The sequence below is a fragment of the Megalops cyprinoides genome, chromosome 6, assembly GCF_013368585.1.
Source record: "Megalops cyprinoides isolate fMegCyp1 chromosome 6, fMegCyp1.pri, whole genome shotgun sequence".
NCBI lineage: Eukaryota > Metazoa > Chordata > Actinopteri > Elopiformes > Megalopidae > Megalops > Megalops cyprinoides.
The window spans coordinates 28667829-28691957 of record NC_050588.1 but is presented as its reverse complement, the minus strand read 5'-3'; the positions used below and the strand labels follow the sequence as shown (position 1 = coordinate 28691957).

The 24129-nt window shown below is 42.3% G+C and overlaps 1 protein-coding gene across 2 annotated transcripts; it reads right to left on the bottom strand.

Annotated features, from left to right (window-relative positions):
• Window positions 1-7909: 7909 nt before the first annotated feature.
• Window positions 7910-23524, bottom strand: lmcd1 (LIM and cysteine-rich domains 1). 2 transcript variants are annotated; one of them, XM_036531254.1, is made up of 6 exons: window positions 23424-23524; window positions 19065-19153; window positions 17002-17257; window positions 14037-14381; window positions 11225-11440; window positions 7910-10098 (listed from the first exon to the last, which is right to left on the bottom strand). In XM_036531254.1, the coding sequence occupies exons 1-6, from the start codon at window positions 23448-23450 to the stop codon at window positions 9967-9969; spliced, it is 1065 nt and encodes a 354-aa protein (XP_036387147.1). In that variant the 5' UTR covers window positions 23451-23524; the 3' UTR covers window positions 7910-9966. The 2 variants fall into 2 exon arrangements, with proteins under 2 accessions (XP_036387147.1, XP_036387148.1); XM_036531255.1 differs by lacking the exons at window positions 7910-10098; window positions 11225-11440 and adding an exon at window positions 12895-13412.
• Window positions 23525-24129: the final 605 nt, after the last annotated feature.

Below are 24129 nucleotides of genomic sequence, written 5' to 3'. Positions count from 1 at the left end.
CAACGATGTAGATATATAACTTAAATGTGTTTTTGCTTTTATATTAAAGATGTGTAAAAACAAAAAGGTTTGTTATAATTACATGTATGTAAATCATATAAATTAGACGAGCACTCGATGAAAACTATATAAATGTAATAATATGAGATATATATACTGTAACTATATCATAAGGTATATCTAGAATATAATGTTTTATTTCTGATATAATAATATCAAAATATATCCTGTCACAGGACAACTGGAAGCTTTTGCTACTACGGTAAGAGATAAATTATAATATTCTGGGCGGCCCCTCAGGGATAAGCAGTATTAGTCAGGGAATAAGACTGAACCAATAGTTACAACTCTGGTCCCTTTAAGTGTCATTGCCTTTGATGGAATATGGTTGTTTTTTCTCTATACATTGCTGCTTCAGTTTATGACCAAAAATGGGTGCTTCATAAGTTCATCAACCTTGGTCTGGTCTTCTTTTAAGATGGTAAGAATTACAAGCTGGTTAATGATCACTGTCAGCGTACTTCTCCCTTTCTGAGTTTCAGTACTCTTGACAGTAAAATGTTATTGTTTGTAGCTGTTGATTGAAGGCGTGATCACTATGGCAACTGAGCATATCATTAAAGAGGATGCATGTATACACAACTCTCCCAAACAAGGTTCAAATGGTTTACAGTTCAAGTGGTTAACAGTATGGTTTACATCTGAGTTATCGTCAGTGTTAACCACTAGAGGGAGACATACCTGTTAAAATAACCACAAAAGGACACGTCCCCCACCACTACCAAGGAGTTTAAATGCTGTGAATGCACATTATTTTGTACTGAGCTGCTTTCCTGTAGGTTTAATCAAAAACAGTCCTGAAGAATAGATGGAGAAAATATATAACAAAATGTCCATCAAAAACCAGCTGCAAGCTGATGCATCCATGTGTGACCTTTCTCAGTGAGAAACAGGTAAACCTTCAGACATATTAAAAAGAAACAAGACTGACACTGAACAGTATCTGTACCTTGGATCAGCTCAGTCAAATCCACTCTTCTCTGTTGTTGATAAAGGTAAGGTAAGGCATCCTATATTGAGGAAAACTTCACTGGACTGCTGGAGTCATCTCCAAGCCCAATAAAATGCAAAGGATTTGATGTATTGAGCAATGCTTCAAAATCGCAGGGACAGGTGCAAAGATTGAACAAAAGCTCTATACTAGAGTTACGTTATCTGTATAAAGCAGAAACAGATCTCTTAAAAGATGGCTAATGCCAATGGTTAAAATCACTTTTTGATTTTAGCCTTTTCTGTAAACTTGTTTTTTTCCATGCCAATTCAATACCACAAAATGAAAAAATGGAGAGGGGCAGAAGAGTGATTTTTTTTGTACCCCTTTGTACTCTAGCATTCCTCCATTTCACCACTATTTTGTTGAAACACAAAAATGAACAACAAATGTGGATGACAAAATAACCCAAGCAGTGGAAAATCTGAGGGGCGCCTCACAGACATTGTCTTATTCATTCTGGGAGCAGGCCTTGTCCTTGACTGTAGCCCAAGAGCTGAAAATCCACTCCTAGGACTCAGAATCCAAGAGTCTTAGCTTTACTAGGTCTGGTTTACAAAGCCCAGCATGTATGGCTAAGTTGTACATCTGTGGCTGAAACATTTGGGGATGGAATTTTTTATTCAAAAAATTTGCTGTATTGCACTGTTGTCAATTATGAACTTAGGAAAAACATTGCATACAGTACAAAAAATCATACCGCAAACTGGCATATCCATGTAACGTTGGTTCTATAATGAACAGCAACAGTAATAATATTATATGACATTATAATTGTATGTCAATTAGTAATTCAAATTTTTGTGGACACGGGCAGTATTTTCATAAACTTTAACAAACATAGCTTTTCAGTATACATTTCGTTTTTACTGTCCAACATCTGGAAACCAAAACCCACACAGAGGTACAGGACACAGTTCAGGCAGTGATAATTTTGATGTTTCCACCCATACATTTTTTATATGTATCAAGGAAAATTCCCCCATTAATTTCAAATTACCCCAGCCATCAGGATGCCACACATTCATGCATCATCTTCTCAAAAACTCTGCTAAATTCTTTGGATGCAAGAGTACTGCATCAGGGCTATCCCGAGTGAAATGTTGTTACACCGGTATGTAAATGATGAACTTTTGCATCCAAAAAAGTCCATCGCTCTGGGTTTGCTTGACTACCATCCTCACTGCTCCCAGGGGAGAATACCTGTCTTTTGTGATTTATGTGCAAAAGCCTTGGAGTTCAAACCAGTGGAATGGAGTCAGACCAGTTTCATTTAATCTACATTTTTTGGGGTGGCGTCATCAGTCTCTCTGAAAATCACTGCATACTTCTGTCGCTGGTAACATCAAAAGATGCAGACATTTCTGACAGCCAGACTCAATAACTTGTACAAAAGGGCACCTGCAGACTTGGACCTTTTGTTCCTGTCTGAAAGTGCAGGGAAAGGCAGGCTGATGGACTGCCCCTCTCGTTGTTATTCAGTTTTGCTACTCGAAGGCTTCAAAGCCACATTTTGAAGGCACTTGTACTTACCAGATGATCAGGACTAATGTAAGCTTTCACAATATGATTCCTGAAATGGAATTCATAAACTGACAAGGGCTGAATTTGAGGACTTGGGTTAGCTAATATAATTTTAGTTCCATAATGAATGATAGTGAGGGATTACACTATACACTTAAGATTAACATCTTTTCTAATATTGATCTTTGGAATTTGTTTGTTGCTCAGCGATACTGTACAAGAAGAAACAAACAACCTGGTGAGGGGTTTCCTGTGTTTTCTCCTTTCTTATTTTATGGTTTGTTTTTAATTTAATCAATGCCATAACTTGAGCTGCTGACATACAAATGTCAAATGTTATGACAAAAAATAACATCATACAAGGTCTACTCACTCCCTTATGAGTTACCATCCAGGTTTATAAAGTGCAGTACTCAGATTCTATTTTCAATGGGAAAACATTGCAGGAATTTGCAGTAATAACTTGCATACTTTTGCTTTAGAATGATAAAGTTTGTTACAAGTGTGACAAGTGGATAGTCCGTCTTGCATTCCTCTGCAAGATACGAATAAACAAATCCCTTCCAAATGTTTACTTTTATCTCCTTATCTAATATATAATAATAATATTTTAAACACTGAAAAATATTTTATTTGACAATACTGATAAAAATGTTATGAATAATTAATAATAGTTATCATGGGGTATGAAGGCTAAGCAGTTACAAAAATAATCACACACACACATTTTGCCTTCAGGATTTATGAGGTTAACTACAAAGAAAGTGACTACACTCACAGCACACATATTTTGGCAATTGGAGACTATCTTGCCTATAAATCTAAAACTGGATATCTGTTCATAATCTGGATTGTAATTATTACTAAATATGGTGCATTGCTTGCTTCACAGCAATGATAAGAACTGTAGATAAACCCTGGTTTCATGTGCTCCATCTGCACCTTCAAAATAGTTGAAAATGGAAGCGTAATGTTGTACAGTTTGAAAATTTTGAATTTCATTATGAATCATGGAATAAGAATTACCTCACAGAAGTTTCTCTTAATGAATAAATGAAAGAGTTTAAGTGAACACTGGTTGACATTTCACAGCAAATTAGGCAATCACTCACTATCAATGTGTTCTCAATCTTGCAGATTAACTAAACCAAGCTACAAAATAATCAAGCAAAAATCATTTAACATAACTAGTTGAATCTTTTTATTCATATGTAATTTAGAAAGTTGCAGTTAGCTGCAACACTGGAATTCCTCAAGCTTATACAATATGTTTAATTTCAAGGAGTGTTTGAAATGTTCCCTGGGGTGGCAGTGTAGCATTGTGGTAAGGAGCAGGGCTTGTAACCACAAGGTTGCTGGTTCAATTACCCGCTGGGGCACGGCTGCTGTACCCTTGGGCAAGGCACCTACCCAACAATTGCTTCAGTAAATAACACATAAAAATTGTAACATATGTAAGTCGCTCTGGATGAGAGTGATAAATACACATAATGTAATGTAATGTAACATGTTCTGTGTACTAAAATGCTGAGGGTGTCCCGGGTGCTCCTTGCTTCTTCAGAGTGGACCTGTTGAAAGTGTACCCTGTCAGAGACGTGTGACATGGAAGTTGTTTTCACCCCCACCTGCCTCTCAGTCACCCCTGTACCAAACATTTACACCCATCCCCCAGCTGGGCTCACAATCATGTCTGGAATCCATACCCTTAAGTATTTCAGCTGCCGTTTGGAACAAAGACGGCCTGTCCTCCAGGGTGTTGCCTTTGGCTGAATGCACACCAGACTGGTCTCCTCTTGGCTTCACCTGACCAGCTCAAAGTGGGCGTGTGGCTTTCTCAAACGGTGACAGCCTGCAACAGGTCACATGACTGTACGTGATGTAATTTGTGTGTTCAACAGCAGTAGAACTGAAGGATGTAACCGTATCCCTAACTGCAAAGTCAAGTGATCATATGAACGGAATGATGAATTGTTTCTGCACTACGCCAGTTTTCCCAAAAATAACCTCTTTCAGTCTTACTTTCATTTATCATTTTTTTCCCTCAGACTTCCAGTAATTACATATGCTGTAATCAAATGAAAATGTAATATGTGAAATAGCTGGAATATTTGCTGGGCCCATGTAAACATAAAACAGTTATTCTTAGCCGTTCGCCCCTTACCTCAAATAGAAGAGCGTTGTCGAAGCGTGCAAGTTTGGAGCCTGAAGTATCTCGCTGCCTGCCAGTGGCCAGCATCCAAGCACTGTGAAATCAGCTGAAATTCCTGCATGTTTATGCCCTGCTGGAAGCATGGGTAGTAAAAACAGTCCAGTGTCCAGCCAGCAATGAACACGCACACTCACACGCACACACACACAAGCTTTTGACAGGAATTATTTGAACATAGGAATCAGGCTGCCTCTTTTTTTCTGTTCTCACGCTGTGGATCATCTGGATGCTTTGATAATGTTGGTGTTGGGAGCAATGTGTGGACGTAGATGAAAGGAGGCATCTGTGCAAAACTCATGTCCAGGGGCATATAAGGTTTTCAGGGAATTAATCCTGCCACGCTTTCCAAAATCCCAAATATGACTAGCGTGTATGTGCAAAAACACAAGCTCTGCTCTGTATAAATAAAACACAGGAGTAATATTCCGTTGATCCATAGTTTCGTGCATTCTTTTCCGTCTCTCACAATGGCTTTAGTGCCCGCACGGTTCCAGATTGTTAAAACAGACATGGGTGTGGAGTGGTTAATTGCCAAGATCTTGACAGCCTTTGCTGAAGAGTGTAACCTGGTATTGTATGAGAAACCCTAGTGAAACAACAGGCAAGTTTCCACATGAGCCAGCTCACATGTTGGTACAGTGGATGTGCTTTACACTGCACCTACTGTGCAGTTTTCAAACACACCAGACATCAAATGAGCTCCTATATCTGTCTGCATTTAAGTACAGGGGAACAAGAGCAAGAGACAGATGGTTCTTCGCTGAGTTTCCAAGATCATCCTACTGATTATCCCTCAGGGCATATTTTACTGGTACACAGCTTGTATTACTTTATTATGGGGCCAGAGACCATGGGTTCTGTATGTACGCAGTGTATTTTCATTGTTCAGATTTTTTTTCTTTCTTTTCCAGTACTTTGGAAAAGCACCTAAATAATACATACGGTTTATCAAAATCTCATGAAAACTGACCGGTGAGTACAGACTGATGTAAATGGCCAATCAAACACTGTGTGGTACTATTAAAGTCAATTCCAACAAGAGACGTTTGTTTCAAAGTCAATCAAAGGTCTCAAGCTGGGGGTGCTTCACCTTCCTGAGATGTTGGTTGGCTGTGTATCCAAGGAGTTTTTATTAGAAGGGACTTCATAAATCAAACCATGTCCAGGCTGTTCTGAGGCCCTATCTAGGACCTGTCCCACACTCCCACTGTTATACAGGCCTGGTGCCGCTCTCTCTGATAAGCTCCCCATGCAACATCAATCCACCCATTCACGAATAACGTTCAGACCCAAAGACAAACAAGACCCGTGCAGTGGATTTATTCCAGTTGGGCTAAACCAGGGAACTGGTCCAAGAGGTCATGGGGAGAGATGGCAAGTTTGTTTTTTTTTGCGTTAAGTCTTTCAGCATTCTGCTTTTCCCAAATTGCACTGCCAGATTGCTTCATCTGTTTGCATAACAGACGCCCTTATACTTACATAAGCCAACAGTTTTAGTTTCTCTGGCCCATCTCTGCAGCTGAATACCAATATTTACTGAAGCAATTTAAGTAAATCATTGTACAAGGATATAACAGTGGCCCACTTGGGCCCCAAATATGCTTGGTGATGCCAACCTAAAGCACCAACTACTTTTGAGAAACATATCTGCCAGTGTCAAATGTACGTTCTCTCAGTATTACAGGAAAGTAACTGATCAAAATTGGTAGCCCTACAGTGTCCCATGTCTTGCAGCTATCAACCAAATATGCAAGCTTTATTCTTTTGCAGCCAAGCTTTTTTTTTTTTTTTTTACAAATTCTACTCCCATTATATGAAATATTTTGCAGATAATTCTAATAACTCTTCAGCAGTTGCCTCTGCAGTGGGAGGGTTGTCTGAGGGAGCGCAACAGACAAGCTTTCAAGGAAATAAAGTGGAAACCATAAAGCCATAAAGTTATAATGCAGTATTTTTATGATCTTAGTCTTTCATGAAAAAAACCAAACCACCTCTTAACACGTGCATCCTATTTCAGCTCTTACTCTGTAGGCCCATTGTCCGCATGATGGAACCCAGCTTGGAGCCCAGAGGTCTGTGTGATGTAGAGGGAGCAGACCACTGCTGGGGATTGCACAACAAGCCTATGAGATGAGCAGATGCTCTTTGCACTCTGCTCTGGAAATGATTAATCTGTCCACCATTAAGGATCATTACTACTTCTCTACACACCTTTCTTCAATATCTAATTAACGATATTTCAGCTTTGACTGAATTCATAGCGTTTTGAGGTTACGTCACTCAGATTCATTTTGTGCATGTGTGTCTTATATCCAGCCTCATCATACAGTACATGGTTACGTTTGCTGTTGGAGAAGAGATTTAACGAGGCCGCTTTGTTCAAACCCGCCAGGGCATCTCAAACAACACCTCCCTCTCTCTCTGGACTGAGAAAACACGTCTTCTGACCGCCTGCCAAGGGTGACGTCAGGTGTAAGAGGCGTCTGTGAGGATATCTCTCCATGGCAGCGCACTGGTGCAGTGTGGCCTTCAATGGGCCATCCCACTTAGGCCTTGGAACAGGTGGTACTGCACACCCACAAGGCATCTAGAATCCAGGCTCTGAACTTGCCCAGGCAGGTAGGTGAGAACAAAACCTGAAAGATTGTCTGCTTTGCTCATCTGTTTACCTCTTTATAAACAATTAACAGTCAGGAAATGACTTGGCAGGCCCACGTAGCCTGGGGCGTAGCCTCCTGAACTCCAGGGCTGTGCTGATGTCATCGAGCTGGAGGAGTGGCAGAATGTCTGGATGAGGTCATGATTTGCTATGGTTTCAGTTTCCTCCCCAGTCCCAAACCAACCCCCAGTGACAATGAACAGAACTAATGGGCACTTAGGAATACATTAACAGACTGGGGGAGCAGCGCTAACATCGAGCGGGTCATGTCTTAGAGACTTCATCTTCAGACTGTAGACAGCCCATAACATTAAATCACACAAAAGCAACAAATGCTTGTGCCGTTTGCTGAAATTATATCAAACCTTCAAGGAAATGAAGACCCTGCACACACGACAAATGAATACATGAAATTTTATTGTTAACCAAAGACATTTGACTTATCTGTGGCAATCTATAACACTGTATCTGTAATTGCAAATTATGAGGTCAACTGATTTTTGATGTTTTATTTAATAAAATGAGGCACATTACATTTCTGAAGAAAAATATATAAATATGGAAATATATAAGTCAGGACAAACACTGAAAATAGAAATATTAAAGTTATGAAGTTATTTAATAAAGTAAATCATGTAGTTAAATGGGAAAACCCTCCATGATCAACAGAGTTGTCATTGTCAACATGAATACCTAGATCACACAATCAAACTGTTTTAAAACAAACAACACAATGCATTAACCTGGCTTCATTTTTCAGGTATTGCAAATAAGCCATGTCACTAAACATCAATGAAAAAAGAGCTTTTAAAGGATAAAGACAAAAATATTCATTAGATCTTATCTGAAAGCAAAAGCACACCCATAGTCATATTACATTTTCAAAGTCACTGTTTTACAACTAAAATGCAACCCCAAAATCTTGCCTTGCAATAACAATCCTAGTAACTTTTACATAAATGAAGAACAAGCCCACTAAATTTCAATTTTATGATTCATAAATAAGCTTATGCATGAAGCATGGAGATTCCTGACCACCAACTAATTCCAGTTTAGTGAGTTTAGAATGTCTCACTTTTTGGAAAGTTATAGGTATGAAAGGTTTGAGACAGTATCCTGCGTTTTAAGTCACCTCTAAACACACTCCAAACAGTTCTGTCCTTAGTACCTCCGGGTTTGTTTTCTCATCATCATGTTTGGATATCTATACTGTTTCATAAATATCAACAATATACCAGTATTATACAGCCTTACTGCTTTCACAATAGAAGTGCTTGTGAATGGGCAGTGTGTTCTTAGAATTTCCTTTAAATTAAAAGCGGCTTGCACATTAATGCAAGGATACACGTCATCTTTTTTTTGCTCCATAAATACAGGGCAAGCTTTGTAAGCATTTTTCCTCCTCTAACTGATGGCAACGGGGGCCCGACACTAAATGATCCAGGGTTTAGTGTGAAGCCATCAATCTCCCACACTCTGAAAGCTCAGACCATGGTAACTCCTCATAATATAGGGCTGTGCTTTCAGAGGCCTCTCAGAGACCGCTCCTCCTCACAGCATTATCAAATATTTACAATCACGCTTCCACTAAAAGCACAGTACGGACCTGCATCGGCCTCATTTCAGAATTTCAAGTTGCCCTCTCAGCAACAAACCCCCAAGCTTGCCAGTCCTGTCAGTTTCAACACGGTCAGAAACAAATTATTTAAATGGGAAAGAGGAAGAATGCTTTTATTACATACAGCTTTTCTAGGTCAAAACATCTGTCTTTACACATTACTGCTAAGTGTTTTTTTCCTCCTCCTCCCCTCTTGGCTGACTGTAAAGTATCTATTTGCTGTGTGCTGGGTTTGGCCCCAGCACATCCCCTCTGGAATCGCACAAAGGGGCTTTAACCAACAGTGTGAATGTGCATCATTCAATAGGGTAGGGACAACACATTGTTTATCACTGAGTCACTGTATGTACAAGAGAAGTCAATGCGATTCAGATCTCAGAACCACAGGTTCATAAACCATGTCTTTCTGGATCATATAAAAGGGCCCTCCCAACAAATCAAATCCTCTCTCATATGCCTCCAACACAAGCTAGTTAGTGCATTACATCATATCATGGCACACTGAGCACTGTATATTTATCTTGCAACATCCGAGTACAGTGCCGCCTAATATAATCTCTGCCAAGAGAAAACCTAAATAAACCCTATATAAAATGCTCCTCACAGAAGAATAAAGGATGTTTTTAGAATCAAATCACTTTAAACAAATCTGATCCTTATAAAGGGAGTGTGTTTTTGTATATATTAGAACACATAACTAATTTGGAACTCCTTATTCAGGACTGGAAAGACTCAGCCTTGATGTTAGTATATTATTACAGGCCATCTCTGCACTCACCACTGCTGATGCTCAGTTATGGACTACTCTACTTTCTTTTTGCTGCCCCACCCTCTCTCTGCTAGCAAGCCCAAAGTGGGGTTATAAGTGCCTACAATGTGGGCTCGCATGCAGATAACATGGGGATTTAGACTGGCCTGGGGTGACTGTGACAAGAACACTGGGCACTAAGGGACTGGCCACACTGCCAGCAACAGAAGTGCTCCTTATGCCAAGCCAAGCCATCTGCCCCCTGTTGGTAGTCCTCCGAAAAGATCAGCTGCAAGAGGGAGGGAAAAAAAATGACATGAGAACTACATTCTGCAGAAGAGATGCCTTGTTTTGAACTAGCATTGCTACAATATAACTGCAGTGGTATGGCTGGAACTGTAAATTCAGCGGAGAAGATGAAGAACATGGCTTGAGCTGACTATTAAGAAAAAATGTCACAAAATTGTGGACTATGACAGCTTCAAATGAAAAACTTTTTTCTCCCCAAAAGACTGATGTGCAACAGATATTATCTTCCTGTTGTGTTAAGAAGGGGGTGCTGTTCCACAAGCACCACATGGAAACTAGTTAATCACCAGGGCAATGTTTTCCCTCTCATCAAAGTGTATAACTATCAGCTAAATCAAGCTTACTTTTGACAGTAACCATAAACAAAAATATGTGAACTATGCAAAGTTAACTTATATTTATTGGATTTTTTTTTAAATCCTGCAGATATTACTATCATTCATCATACAGTATTTATTCAAACCTCATCATTTAAGATAAAACTGACACTTAAATCCCATCCAGACGAAAAAGCCCGTTTTCAGCGCAGAGCTGGAACAACGCTGGATTGCTTAGTTCAGAATCTGGGTGGTTTTCCATGATCTTTCTTGTGCTGCTGACCAGTGTTAGCTCTGCCTGCTAGTATTAGCGGTGCCGTCCTACTTAGAAGTCAGGTATGGGTGGAGTCAGCATCAGTGAGAGACAACAAAAAACCAAGGATGCAAAGATGGAAGGGAGAAAAGAGTACTGTTGCTGATTACAACAAAAAAAAAAACTGGAGGCGGAGAGAGGAAGTATGGAAAACTGCAGCTGGCATTCAGTGTAACATAATGTGCTACCAGCTCAGGTTGCGGGTATCACAATGCAAAAGCAATCATGCTGAAGTGGGTCAACCAGCTTTAGTTCCATCAGTGGCCACCTAGTTCTTTTTCGGTGCCTGCAGGTTCCAGCATTGTAATAGAAAGAGGGGTAAAACAAGTCTTCCTATCCCTGAAAAACTAAAGCTGGTCTTAAACATGACCTCTTGTAGTGGTGACTGAAATGACACATGACAGGCTTACTCTTTTTATGTACTCTTTTTCTTTGCTCTTTTTATGAGCATCACCCTGTGCATCTTTCCCACTTACCTCATCACAGCCAGCACAGCGAGGTCTCAAACTTTGGCAGTAGTGCCGGCCGCACAACAGGGCCCCGTTCTTCCAGAAGTAGACCAGGTCCACCAGCGCCTCCCCGCACTCCGCGCACACAAAGCAGGTTGGGTGCCACAGCCTCTCGTACCCTGCCCTCTCAGCATATACCACTGGGCTGTCGCTGGCTGCTAGCTCCTGGCAGTGGTCACAGTGCTGGGGGCACATGGACAGACAGACAGACAGACAGAAGCAGAATTCATTTCTCCAGCTCAACCTTATAGTCACAGTCCAACAAAAGAGGAGAACGAGTCCTGCTTACAGATGGTTCCTCTGCTGCAGACATGTAGGTGCAGCTCTCCCTTCTTCAGTTACGTACAAACAGCCAGCGCTGAGCCTTGACTGCAGCTCTTATGGATCATCGTTTGTCTCTCATGAGAAGTAATTAAACCCACATCATCGCGGAAACAACACACAGGCCCTGAACTGTGCATTCCCGTCATGATAAAAGCAATGAAATGCAGATGTTCTTCAGGCTTTAATTATGTTCCTATCCCCCCCTTTCTATACAGAACTGAACGTGCATGTATACTAATCTACGAAAACAGGGGGTAGGCGCGGGCGAAAGGGAAAGAATTTAAAAACAAAAGCACAGGGACGAGCCTCTTTGTTTGCTGAAATTCTTTGACTTTTTGATCTGGCTCATTAATCTGGAACCTGAAAGCACGAATTCCAAGCACAGACATTCAGAAATAAAACAAAACAAGACTGCGGAGATGGTGGGCTGCAAGCTCTACGCTTTTCTTCTTTTCCCTAAAAGCGTAAATAGGACTGGCCTACTAAATACAATCTGCTCTGTGTTCCACCTGAGGAGGAAATAAGAAGGGCCATCTTACAGCCGAGCCCTGCTGCTCGGGCCTCCAACACAAACACCCGCTGTGAACGCCTCGCCCGTCGAAAGCAGGAAACAGGGGAGCGGCATGCTGGCGGGATCACAGACAGCCGGGGCTTTGCACCCCCCCCCCCCCCCTTTTTTTTTTAGTTTCCCCAAACACAATTCCTGGCAAGGACTGCTTGAGGTGGATCTTACTGTCGTTGTTTATTTTTTATGTCTGACCAGAGCCTGAGCAGGGCTCTGCAGAGAATCAGAGTACCCGTCTCTGCCTGAGGCTGCACTGTTGAAGAACTACGGTTTTATGAATGAAGAGGGAGCCTGCTCGAGACAGATACACTACTAATGTTCCCCAGTGGTGCAGACATCTAACAGTGGGGGATACATCTGAGGTCCTTCCCCCCGAGGACTGATGGAAGCAGTCGACAGACCTGCCTAGCCATTTGTGACCCTGCTCCTCTGTTGATATTTTACAGGGCAATAAACATGTTCCCGCAAAGCAACTGACGAGCCGTTCTCATTCAGCCTCGTAAATCTCATTTTTATCACTGTCCTTCAGGCACTTACAAGTATGTAAAGACACTCCAGTCAATTCATTCCTTTTGTGTTATAGGACTCACCCTGGCAACGGCATCTGACACCATTTGCACACAGGATTTTAGCACATGCAATTCACAGAGGCTTGGTACATTTGAGCAAAGGCGATTCTTAAGAAAGGCAGATAGAAATTTCCAGATCACCATTTTTCCTGTGTCTGTTTTAACTACCAGCAGGCCTGTGAAGTTCAACTAGGGCAGTTTGTTTTTACTGCCACGATCATTAGTAGGATCCCATTTGTCTTGAAGTAAAGTAAAGAGGAATCCAACCGTTCAGCTTCCTTTTTAAAATGGAATCACAAAGCTTTTTTCATCGTTAAACCATCCCCCCTTTCAGCTTCAAACAAATTGAGAGCAGTCTGCAGATGGTTTGCTTCGAGCTTGATAAGCAGTGGTGCATAATTAGTGGTTTGGAGGTCAACGTTGAGGTTCACTTCTTTATTTCAGAAATGTCTGAGATCGCGTCGGGCCAGCTGAGGTTTGCCCACACATCTGAAGCAGGAGAGGCCCATTTTGCACTCCCCCCCACTCTGAAATCCAACAGGGCTCTCCAGTGCTGCTTCTTCCTTTCAAAACAAGCCTTTTGTGAGTTTCCAAGTCTGAGTTCAAAACCAACATGCCCTTGAGGTCCAGTATTTCTTTTCTTGGTTAGCCTCGATCCTCATTGATCTATGTAAGGAGTCTCACAGCACTGTAATTACTGTGAAAGGAACAGAGAAAACCTGGACTGTTTTTTTTTTTTTCAGAATTTCAGCACAGAACACACCAGTCTCAAGACTGTCTGAGATTGACTGCCACGCTGACAATACAAAACTACTCATCAAATTCACCATAAAAAGAAGAACTGTAATATTTGGATACAGAGTTAAAAAAGAAGATCTGTAAAGTTATTACAGGACTGTTGCACACGGCTTCAGAATTAATACCATATACTCTCATTGATACCTTTCAAAGATGACTTGGATGGCTGCAGTGTAAAATGTTAGAAATAATATGTATGTGCATATGTGTGCACAGTTATGCATGTATGTGTGCGTGTGGCTGTGAATGCATATGTGTGTGTGTGTATGTTTGTGTGTGTGCATGTGTGTGTGAGGGTGTTTGTATATGCATGTGTGTGTGCTGTTTGTGTATGCCTGTGTGTTTGTGTATGTACATGTGTGTGAATGTGTTCATGTGTGAGTGTGTGTGTTTTTGCACATCAGCATGCATGTCTGTGTGTGAGAGTGTGTTTGTGTATATGCGGGTATGTGTGTGAGCGCAGTTGTGAATACGTGTGTGTGTGTGTGTGTGTGTGTGTGTGTGTGTGTGAATAGTAACTCACATATTCGCTCTTCTTCCCACAGTCTCCCAGAGTTCCATTGGCCGTGGGGCTGGAGTCCTGGCGGTCCTGGGAGCCCTTCCCATCCTTCTGCTTTGCCGTGTCATCTTTGGATGCCCGTGCTTCCCCAGGCAGCGCCACTTCGCCCACACCCAACGCCTCCTCCTTGTAGCTCTTCACGAAAAGGGCCATGGCTTTGGCCTCAGCCTCGGACAGCCTGTGACACTGGGCGGGGTCCTGATCATACACAGGAAGCTGTCTCATCAGCTGCCTGCGCCGGTACAGTGCTCCCTCAGTGCCAGTCACCGGGCGTTTCTCCTCTGGCAACAGCTCCATGTACAGAATGGCCTGGATCACAAACACACACACACAAATAAAATAAACTTGCCCCCACTGCAAATCATCTCTCCCAATACCATTGTCCTAGTGGTTTCCAGTGGTGCCTCTAATTGTCACCCTCACAGATGGGGACGGAGCGTGTGTGTGTGTGTTTGTGTGTGTGTGTGTGTGTGTGTGCGTGTGTGAAGGAAAGACAGAAGAGTTCGTTCACATTGCATGAAGGCATTCTTAAAAGTGTACTCTAGGCACAACTCTTGACTGGCATCTGAGGGAAAAAGCAGTTCTGACACTGAGGTGCTCCAAATCACTTCAGTCAAAAGCACCAGTCTGAGGGGAATAGCTGCAGACAAACAGCCGCAGAGGAAAACATCTACTAAACTACCGCAGGAAAGCCCAGAACTGTCACCCAAGTACTGTTTGTTCTGGACTATTACAAACCAGTCTTCAGGGCATTGCTCTGTGACTTGTAATTTTCACTTTACCAAAAAACGTCCCATTAACATGTCACTGACAGCAATCTTCCAGCAAAAAAATGATCAGAACACCGCAACAGTGGTAGAAAAGACGGAAAATATTATTTCTGTGGTGACTTGTCCTGAAGTCTGTAGTATTGGATTAGCCTTGATTAGCAAATGTATTGTAGGCTTACATGTTGATCAACAGAAGTGGCAGTGGCTGGCTTTTGGGACTGTGTTTAGTTACCAAGGCAGGGCTATCATTTCCCCTCCCTGACCTGAAGTATATTTTACAATTTCACAAGTGAATACAGAAACACAAATGTGCATGGTTAAGACATATGCCTAAAAAAATGCACAGGCCACCCATTCATGCTGTAGACCCAACAGAGCCCCTTTCCAGAAATGCCAGCATTGAGTTACCCCTGCACTACAAGCTGCAACACTGCCTCATTGTTAAACTCACTTTATGATTGTGTTCAACACCACTGCTTTAATACAAACTTTAAGAGTCATTTAACAGCCATTATATGACAAATAAAAAATAGACTTCTTGGCAAGACAAGGTTCCAGAGCCCGTTCCAGACCTCTCTTGGGCTGAGAGCAGCGAGAGAGCAGGGGAACAGCTACTCTCTAATTCCAGCCTTCTGTCAGCACAACTAAGATGAAGAGAGCCCCGGACCCCTCAAAAATCCAGCCCCCAAATACATGCAAAAACATGCAACACAAGGCTTTAAGCCTCTTCTCAACACAGAAGCTATAGTTAGACATAGAGCTTAGGCATACGGCAGGCAAAAGGGAGCTTTACACACAACAATGAAAAAAGGCCCAGGACATAGAAGATCCAGTATTTTCCCTATGGATGAGTATTTACACCTATGGATGAATGAAGCAACATGATGAATTGGCACTCGACCAGTTCTGCCTTTGTTTTTTCTCTGCATTGCTCAGTGCTTAAGAAACAAAGGCGTACTTTGTGCCTTGGACATGTTAGCCACACTAGTATAAGCAGTGTGGTCTGCAGCTTTAGAGGCCTAATGATCAATACATAATCAAACAAGTAATGACGAGCAATCAGCCACAATGAATAAACAACAGCGCATTCATGGAGGTTCTTGGACGGTGAAACGGAATGGCATGTTTTTCTTGTAAGCACATCGGGGACAGGCAGCGATTTTGGGGTGAGCCCACCACTGTGAAACCCAGTATATCACTAGCTTCTCCTGCATGCACTCTGATGGGTTTGGCCTGAGCGCTGAAACCCCATAGGCCACATCCTGCACCACATACCGCTCTGCATGGCACCAGAAAGCGCTGAGGCCTTCTTATGACAAAGCCGCAAATATTTACAGGCTAGCATAAGAAACGCAGCTATATAGCAGCTCATAGGTCCTCAGAGCAAGCAGGCTCATGAGCGACACTAAATCACTGCAGCCTGTAACCCCTTCTCTGTGGAATAGGACAGGGGGTGAAGGTATGTATTGTGGTTTACTGACATCAAACACTCTGACAGACATACTGAATGCATGCTGAGGCCAGGCTGCCTCTGAGTGTGTAAGGACAGGATCTCTGGCAGAAAGCAAAGGCTTGCACAGATGCAGATTTGAGAAGTAGAGAAAAACTTCCATTCAAGTGTGTATAAATTCTATCATTCCCTTGAGAGGGAGACAGCTCCCGGCTCCCCCTCTGACACATAACGGGCACACTCCCTGGCAGAGACCGGCAGGCCTGCACAGCCAGAGGTTTATTTGCAGACCTCTGTCCCAGCAGACAGTGCCACGAGGGCGAGGGGGAAAAGGGGGTGGGGCCTGCTGACAAAGGGCCCGATCCATCTGGATTAGAGCTCAGTGCAAGAATAGGAACATAGGAACAGGGACAGCCAGCCTTGTGATACAACAAAGGTCAACATTATTCCTCACTTAGAGCCGCGGGTACGTTCCCCATTCGCACCTCACAGCCTGGGCCTGCTTCCACGGTTCAGTTCTCCCGCTAAGAGTCCAAACCTCTACTCTCTAATTTAAGAACTGTCCACTTTCATACCAACAATTGTGACTCCTCGTATAAACATCTATAAATGTGTCATATTCAACTACTCCCTTCTCCTCTTTCTTTCCCTCCCTCTCCCTCGTTCTGTCTGACATCTACACCCCCGTCATGGCTATCCAAGCCCTTACCAGTTTCTGGGTGAGGCCGGGTGGGGCCCAGTCGTAGGTGATGGTGTTGAATGTGGGGTCCTTGCGGGAGACCACAGGGTTGGTGATGATCATGCGGTTCCGTTTGTAGACGCGCAGCCCATCGCCACCCTTCACCTTGGCGGTCAAGTGGGCGTAGCGCGAGTCGGCCAGCAGACGGCCCATCTTGCGGTCGTCCTCGCTGTCTGAGCTCGGGGCATGCTCCTCCTGGCTGCACCGGCACACAACGCAGGCCTTTCTGGTGGATCACAGCACCGCAATCAGATGTTATTGTAGACACAAGATCAGAGGCAGAGACCGTGAACAACAGCACAAATACATATACATACATACATATGTATATATATATCCACACACAAATACACATGGAAAAAATAAATAGTATATCATATAAACAAAGCGCTTATATTCAGATGTGCGGCAACAGTTTCAGTTTAAACAGCTCAAATTCACAGCAATGAATCATCATTAAAAGTACAGTGAAACAATATGCCCTCAAAAGCACAGCATGTCCTGACTCCCTGATTAAAGGCCTTTCTGTCAGACACACAAACAGGGCCTCAGAGCCACAGCTGGCCAGCCGTGGCATCTGGGTGTAAAGGACACACGTCCCCTGCGGGCAGGGAGGAGGACAGTCACCTGCTGGCATGAGCCACATTACACACGCAAGGAAGAGAAGGGCAGTCACGAGAGAGTGCGCCAGCATCACATGCCAAGCCCCGACACGCATTCTCACGCTACAATCAATGTGGGACCAGCCTGATGAGGCCCAGTCAGGAGCCATAAAACATGACTAAGACAAAAGAACACCTGTGGCCCTGCATTTTTCCCGGTTCAGACATGCACCCATGTTTCAAAAAAAGTCACTGTTGCCCTTTACTAACTGTAAATAGGTGAGGTATTACATCCAGAGGCATCTGAATGTTAAGCTGGGACACCACTTTTTCTTGCAAAACAAGGTAGCGGATGTAGGTATTATTATGCAGTAACAGCCTTGAGCCATTGAGGATTTTTATAAATTCAAATGAGGAAAAAATTATTTTGATCTCAATTGCTCCATTTTAGTGGAATACAATAAGCACGCTTGGGACTACAAGAGACTCCAAATGCTAATAAATTCCTTTTAAGTCCTCCATTCTTTTTTTCGGTAGCCTTGCCTCAGGAGGAGTTTCCCACAATCAAGGACGAAATATCTGTGGGGAGTGAACCTCAGTCATTTTTCAATTCTTTATCAACTAAACATCAGCATCCACATATGGACAACTGTCTCAAAATTTTCAACATTCGTTTTTCCATGGAACATTCTTTTCCAACATAATGGATACACGATACTCTAAGGCTTCCATAAAATAAACTCTCAAGTAAGGGCAAACTGGCCCTGGCTGGGAAAGAAACTGTTAGAGCTTTATCAGGCTCCAGACATCAGAGTGTTTGAGTAATTAGTCATGTAAAGTGGTGTTCCCCATGATGAACCACTACCAGTGTTTTATCCACTGTTATATGACAGTGGCTAAAACATATGTTATATTGTTGTGAAATCAGAATGCCAAACATGGATACTTACAAGACTTTGGGCATACAGTGTCAAAACGTTGCCCCGCATTTCATAAATCGTAAGCCTTGTGTTGATGACCTTTTCTACTTGTGCCTCTGATACCTTGTTATCTGTGTTGAGTGTGTACATTCTGATAAGTGGGTGGATCACAGAGTTATGAGTTTCCTTCATCTTGGAATAATTATCTAGCCATTGCACAAAAAAATCCCAAAATGGAAGAATAGATATATGTCACATTACTTGAAAGTAAAGTCCAAACTTAACTTTTCATATCTATATATCTATATATGTGTATCAACATACCTTATCATTAGCCTAATCTTTTTTCAAGATAGTAAAAACACTAGCTTGCTTACAAAAACAGTAACAATAGCTGGTAGTGGCTGCAGCAAATGGAGCGAAACATTCCACAAACATCAGGGGAAGGGGAGGAAGACGAGGAGAGAGTGGACTTATTGCTTTACTTTTTTAAGCGGAGAGAATAAATTACCTCCAGGAATGTGGCTGGAATCCAGAGCAGATCCCTTTACATGTCAGACATGCCGCGCCCCTTCCCGCTGGCGGCTGCCCCACCGACATCTGGAGAAAAAAGACAGGAGGAAAAGACGACGCTTCCAGTCAGGGGACATGGGTCTGAGACTCACGCACACACAGCTCAGAGGTCCCAGCACTCAGGGATCCGGCCAGTCACACACGAGCACGCAGACACACCGGTTCACGCACGCTCACTCAGACACCAGGGGCCCATAGACACAGACACACTTGCAGACCGATCCACAGAAACTTAAACGCTGACACACACGGTGACACACGCTCAGACACACAAGCGTACGAGTCCATAGACCACAGTGGCTGCTTATTCCCAGATGTGATGGCAGAGGACTCTCCTATGTCAGCGATGATGTCACTGCGTTTTGCCGGCATTTGTTCCAATTGCTCATTTTGGCAACACTTCAGAAGAGTGCCATCACATATTTCTCCTGCATCACAGAATACCAACTTCCAAGCAGACACACCCCAACACACACACACACACTCCAGGTGTTTGAATAATAACTCACAGTGACGTATAACCCGTCGTGTGTGGCGTGGATACCCAACCATTTTTCACAGGCCAAGGTCCTAAGTGCTCTGTTTCTTAATGCTATTCCTTCAGTCTAAACAATAAACTTATGAATGAGCGCAGTGGCGTGGCACACGATTACAAATGGGAGCCTTTAAGCTGTTTATTTTGATGTGGGACTCAAGCCAGAAGTTTTCATTTGACAGGACTTGGAGGAGCTTTTCCCAGTGAAGAGTGAGAGCTAGCAGCAGACACATGGAAAGGGAATCCCCCTCCTACTATTCTGCTAAATCTCCTGGTGGCCAATGTTAAAGAGTGCCGCTTCCTTCAGGCGTTGCGTCGAGTGGAGGCAGTGATGTGCCAGGAACACAGAACCTCTGGATCAGAGACAATTGAGCCACACTATCTATGCATTTCAGCCTGAGAGTGCTGTATGGGAATGTTCACAACAAACCCAAGTACAATTCAAGCACACCACAAAAACAGGAGCGACTGACGTCATTTTTTTGTGAGTGTAATGTGGACTCATAGGGAGTCCCTCAGTATTGGATATCAACAAATTTTGACATGTGCTCACACAAAATTAGGTTTAAGCTCAGTTGTAACAATGAGAAGGGCCTAACCTCTTCAGGAACTATGACCGTCCCTGCTCATAGGCTTCTCACAGCAGGAAGGAAGGGACAGCACTGAGCCAATGGCACTGCGCCCCAGCGACGCTTGAGAGGGCATGACTTTTAAATCCCGGTGGTGAAAAGTAAGGGGTGAAAAATAACGCTGTAAACAGCTGACTATCAAAACACAACAAGGCGCAGCCATGGAGGTAAATCCCTTTGTAATCCGCTTCAAACAACAGGTCGAGCCACCGGGACATCACACCAGTGCTACTGGCCTGTGCCTTCAACCCCTTGAGGTACAGCTATGTGATGAGAGAGTGATAGCCACACAGCTGCCACTGAACTGCGCATTTGATGCCTGTCATGTGCTAATGAGTTGAAGTGAGAAAATCTGACTGCGCATTTTGTTCAGACAAGAGAATAAGGCTCTATCTAACCATACAGGTCAAATGGTTAGCTCTATTTTCCATTAGAAGATGTCTGTCGATGCAATAAAAAAACAATATTCCTTGATTGTTAATTGCTTAGAAAAAGTATGTAAGTATACTCACAATGTATGAGAAAATGAGTCTTGAACAAAATGAAAAAGTTACACACAAAAACTCAATATAAATCAATATGTATATAAATCAAGTTAACACGCAAGCAGTGCACCACAGTTCAGGTTAAAACCAGGCCAATGAACAATTAAATCAAAAGTTATTTTAAAAAATCACAGAAACATCACGAGTTATTAGAAAGATGTGAGGACAAATGAAATTAGAGGCATGAACTGAGGCATGAACAGGAGAAGATTAGAGAGCAGGAAGAATGCAAATACAGCAAGTATTTTTGATGAATGCAGGCTATGACCATATGCCACGCAGGAATGATTAATTAGTGAGAAAAAGCTAACTAATGAGTGTATTACGAGTCTTTTTCCAGGACAGAGACATGTCGTCTCTATGTGACAAAAGAGGAATGCATGGCAAAACCACAAGAGATGTACGCTGCACACAACTGTTGGTAAACTTACACAAGAATCTTAGATAGGACAATGTTTTTCGATTTTCTGATTTTAAATATGATTCATGATGTAGTAATTGAACTCTGCTCCTGTTTTAATATTTACTGCCTTTTTATTTTTTATTATTGTCCTCTGTGTATGTACCATGTTACCTTGTCCTTTGTAACCATGTGTAACTGTGTTTTGTGTCAGTCCACCTTGCAAATGAGATTTCTGTCTCATTGGGAATTTCCTGTCTAAATAGACGACAAATAAATCTAAAAATACAAAATAAAACAACATTGCCATCCAGGGACATACAGTAGGGACAACACTGATTTCAAAAATAAGAGAGATCAAGTTTAACATAGAGGAAGAGGGAGAGGAAGTCAGGGATCTTTAAAATCAGTATCAAAGTAAGACCCTGGGCAAAGAGTTGAACAGCCTCATTAATATAACAAGCTCAATTATGTAATTAGGTGCACAGATGGATGGGAAATCAAGGAGCCATGTGCCTTTGAGGTTCCGAGCTGAAGATGTCTGTTTGAACACTGGCAGGTTAAGGGTCACTTTCCTTAAAGTGGCTTCAAGGACTGTGTGTGCAGTTTCGTAGCTCCTTGGAAAGTTTTGTTGGAGGTTGAGATCATCACAAACAATGGCAAGTTCAGTGTTTGATCATTTGACACAACTCATATTGTTACATTCTTCCCAATATGTATTTGTAAAGAGTTCCATTCTAATTCAAAAGGTCATTGTTCAACAAGGACAAAATGCCCAGAAATTTTTGGTTTGAAAAAAAAAAAAAAAAAAAACACAGCCAGTTTAGCCCACCAGTGTCAGATGCCAATAATACCACAAAGACAGTCCTCATAATACAAACATCCTACTGACTGAAACAGGCAGCTCATCTAAAACATTTTTCTGGGGCTATGAAATATCAGCATTTCGCTCACTTATACAATATGTCAATTATGAATATCAGTAGAAGCTGATCTTTGGGCACAGTGAAGTCTTTTGTGAATTCTGCCCTCTTTTTTCGTTCTATTGCAGAAAGTTTAAAAAAGCGGGGAGTGTAGCTGAAATGTAGGAAAGTATTTTAATGGGCCTGCCAAGTTAGAGTCGGCGGTGCGGCAGGAAGAATAACTGTGCTGGAGCCGCAGCAAAGACCCCGCCACACTGGGAGCACATTCTTGGCCGGGATCCCCTTGCAGTGCAACAATGTGTGAATTCACGATAAAGCCTCTAGAGATGGCCAGGCTATTTCAGATAAGGTGATGCATGTTTTCCACTGCTTCCATGCAGACTTTGTCCTGGACACAGGTAATCTCTCAACAGCAACCGGGAGGTAAACTCACATACAAAATTCACAGCTATTGGCATCTGAAACATTTTCAAACCTTTGGCATCTGAAATCTTTTCTTTATTACAGGTGGACTGTACTTGGGTTATATAACTTTCTGTATTAGAAACACTATATAGCTCTCGATGTAATATATGCTTTTTTATGTCAGGCAGCCTATTTGGAAAGTGCAGTTGAGTACTGTGATTGATGGGGTTTCTCTTAATGCCGTTTGTTTTCTGAAGTCATTTAAAAGTACCGATGTTAAAGAAAGAGAAAACCACATTCCGTAAATTGCATGCATTTTGCACTGCACGCAGCTTCCCCACTGAAAAAGGTAACATATGTACTTCCAGTTGTTTTAAGTTGTATTATCCATTATCCATTATCCATTAAATATTTATCTTGTTTACATTTGTTTCGAACATATTTTGTAAACTAGCTGGCTAATTGATAAACCACTGACTGATTTATCCCAGTGGAAGTTACATTAGCAATCCGATGTTACTTTAATTACATCATAACACGTGTTTCTGGCTATGTGTTTTTCGTTAAAAAAAAAAAAGAAAAGATTGTGGTTATTATTGCAATCTCGGTGTGCAAAATCATTTCAAAGTACAAAAAGTTGTCTAGCCCATGTAGGCTACTTATGAAGTTCCCGGTTTATGCTTTCATTTCACACAACGACATAGTAGTCCATTTCCATGTGCAGTTAACAGGTTCAGTTGTTTTCGCTCTTGCCATTCTCAGTAAATTGTGCATATTGTGCGTTTTCGAGAAGGGAAAGTCACGCGGGCTACCTGTAGACAGACGTTCTGCGCAGAGGGCATGTTGTCATTTAAACTCACCTTCTGCATTCCCGTGCTCAAGTCCATTGCACTTCAGTTCTATATTTCCAGAGTTGGGACGGTATGGTCGCTATCCAGACTTACTCCCAAGTTTGCTTGCTGTCGGCTTCTTGTTTACAGTGCTGAAAGCGTTTGACAAAGGCTGTTTTAAAGCGCGAGTCGGGTGGGAATCCCTGCAAACTTATCCAACCAATTACAGTAAACTAAAAAAAATCGCCCACCCAATAGAATCGCGTTCATTTTTTTCTAGGTGGCTGCACCGATTTTTTTGGATTCTACAAATCTGGAACACCCAAGCTCCCGGAAAAAAAGCATGACATCACCAGTGACTACGCGTTATAAGGCTGGAAGAATGCGATGTTCGCATATTTTGTCATTTGCACTCACAGATCTAGGGGAGGATGTTTCCGGTGCGTTTAACCTTCTGCCTTATTAGGTCTTTTTTTCAGCGTTGGAGTAAGTTAGAGGGAATGCATCAATTAAGTGAACTCCTGTGTCAACAAATAACTAGCGGGGGCAGACGAGTTTCCTGCATAGTGATTCACCAGAAATTGATACTTCACAGACAACGGTGAGGTCATTATTACTGTTGGAGCTATTTTAAAATGTCTATTCTTAGGTTCTACATGATTCGGATAAGGCAATATAACACTCAGAAAACCTTTAGCTTTGATGGGATCAGTATTTCAATAATGTATTCACATGT

What these genes read in the sequence shown, in the direction of transcription:
- lmcd1 (XM_036531254.1), bottom strand. Translation starts at nt 23,450, where the DNA reads ATGGACTTGAGCACGGGAATGCAGAAG. An exon ending in GTGGGAAGAAGAGCGAATAT is followed by an intron (nt 11,441 to 14,036) that starts GTGAGTTACTAT and finishes ATGTGCCCCCAG; the next exon opens with CACTGTGACCACTGCCAGGA. An exon ending in GCTGTGCTGGCTGTGATGAG is followed by an intron (nt 10,099 to 11,224) that starts GTAAGTGGGAAA and finishes TCCCTCTTGCAG; the next exon opens with CTGATCTTTTCGGAGGACTA.